Raw genomic sequence first — 823 nt, 5'->3', positions numbered from 1 at the left:
GTGAATTATCAAACCCAGAAAAGTAGCATGTGCAATGGAAGTGATAGCTAATGTCCAAGTTGGTAAAATAACGTTTGGAGTGAGGAGGCTGTTCATCTTGATGATTTTCCTTCCCTTTTATGAAGTTAGAAGTCAGACGCCCTGGTCATGCTATTTTCAACTAGCAAAAGGCCAGTTCTTCTCAGTCTCCATTTATCCAGATGCCAGGTTCTCCAGTGATGTCGGGTTACTACAGTGTAAGAAGATCTTTCTTATCTGACTCAGACTTCCACAATGCTAAATTGTTTTCAAGTGACGGCTACACCTCAAGTGTGGCTAAGCCCTTTTCCTGTGAGTCCTCAAGCGGGCAGAGCTACCCCGGCATCCTGGGTTCCTACCTCACAGAGCCCTACGGAGACTACTGGCCACCGGCCCTGACTCCCAACACCAGCTCCGCGTTCAGTGCCTCCCCGCTGTCGCCTCTCCTGCCACCTCCCTTCCCCAGCGACCCCACACACTTTGTACTTAGGGACTCATGGGAGCAGACAGTGCCTGATGGTCTCAGCCAGCTGGACCCCCTGTCCGCAGATGTTCTGCAGACATTGCCACCCAGCACGAGTTGCCTGTCACAGCTGGAGTCAGGGAGCATCACCCAACACAGGAGCTCAAGCCGGGGAGCCACCCTGCCTGGCACTCAGTCTTACCCACTACATGGGATGGAGGAGCTGAACCACACACTGGAGTACCCAACCCCACCCCTCTACTCCCTCATTCCTTTCATGATGGTGGCAAATGACCTAACGCCCAAGGTGGTGCCACTTTCAACCGATGAGGGGGCACACAT

General features: G+C 53.0%; 1 protein-coding gene across 1 annotated transcript in view; it reads left to right on the top strand.

Annotated features, from left to right (window-relative positions):
• Nucleotides 1-200: 200 nt before the first annotated feature.
• The window catches only part of LOC102831090 (uncharacterized protein C11orf53 homolog), a 1528-nt gene continuing 905 nt past the window's right edge, over nt 201-823 (top strand). The window contains exon 1 of the mRNA XM_006862495.1: nt 201-815. Coding sequence (XP_006862557.1) covers nt 201-815 — 615 coding nt within the window. The remainder of the gene's footprint in view (nt 816-823) is intronic.

This window comes from Chrysochloris asiatica, unplaced genomic scaffold (genome assembly GCF_000296735.1).
Source record: "Chrysochloris asiatica unplaced genomic scaffold, ChrAsi1.0 scaffold00048, whole genome shotgun sequence".
Taxonomy (NCBI): domain Eukaryota; kingdom Metazoa; phylum Chordata; class Mammalia; order Afrosoricida; family Chrysochloridae; genus Chrysochloris; species Chrysochloris asiatica.
Note: the sequence above shows the minus strand (reverse complement) of the source record. Positions and strands in the feature narration are given on the sequence as shown.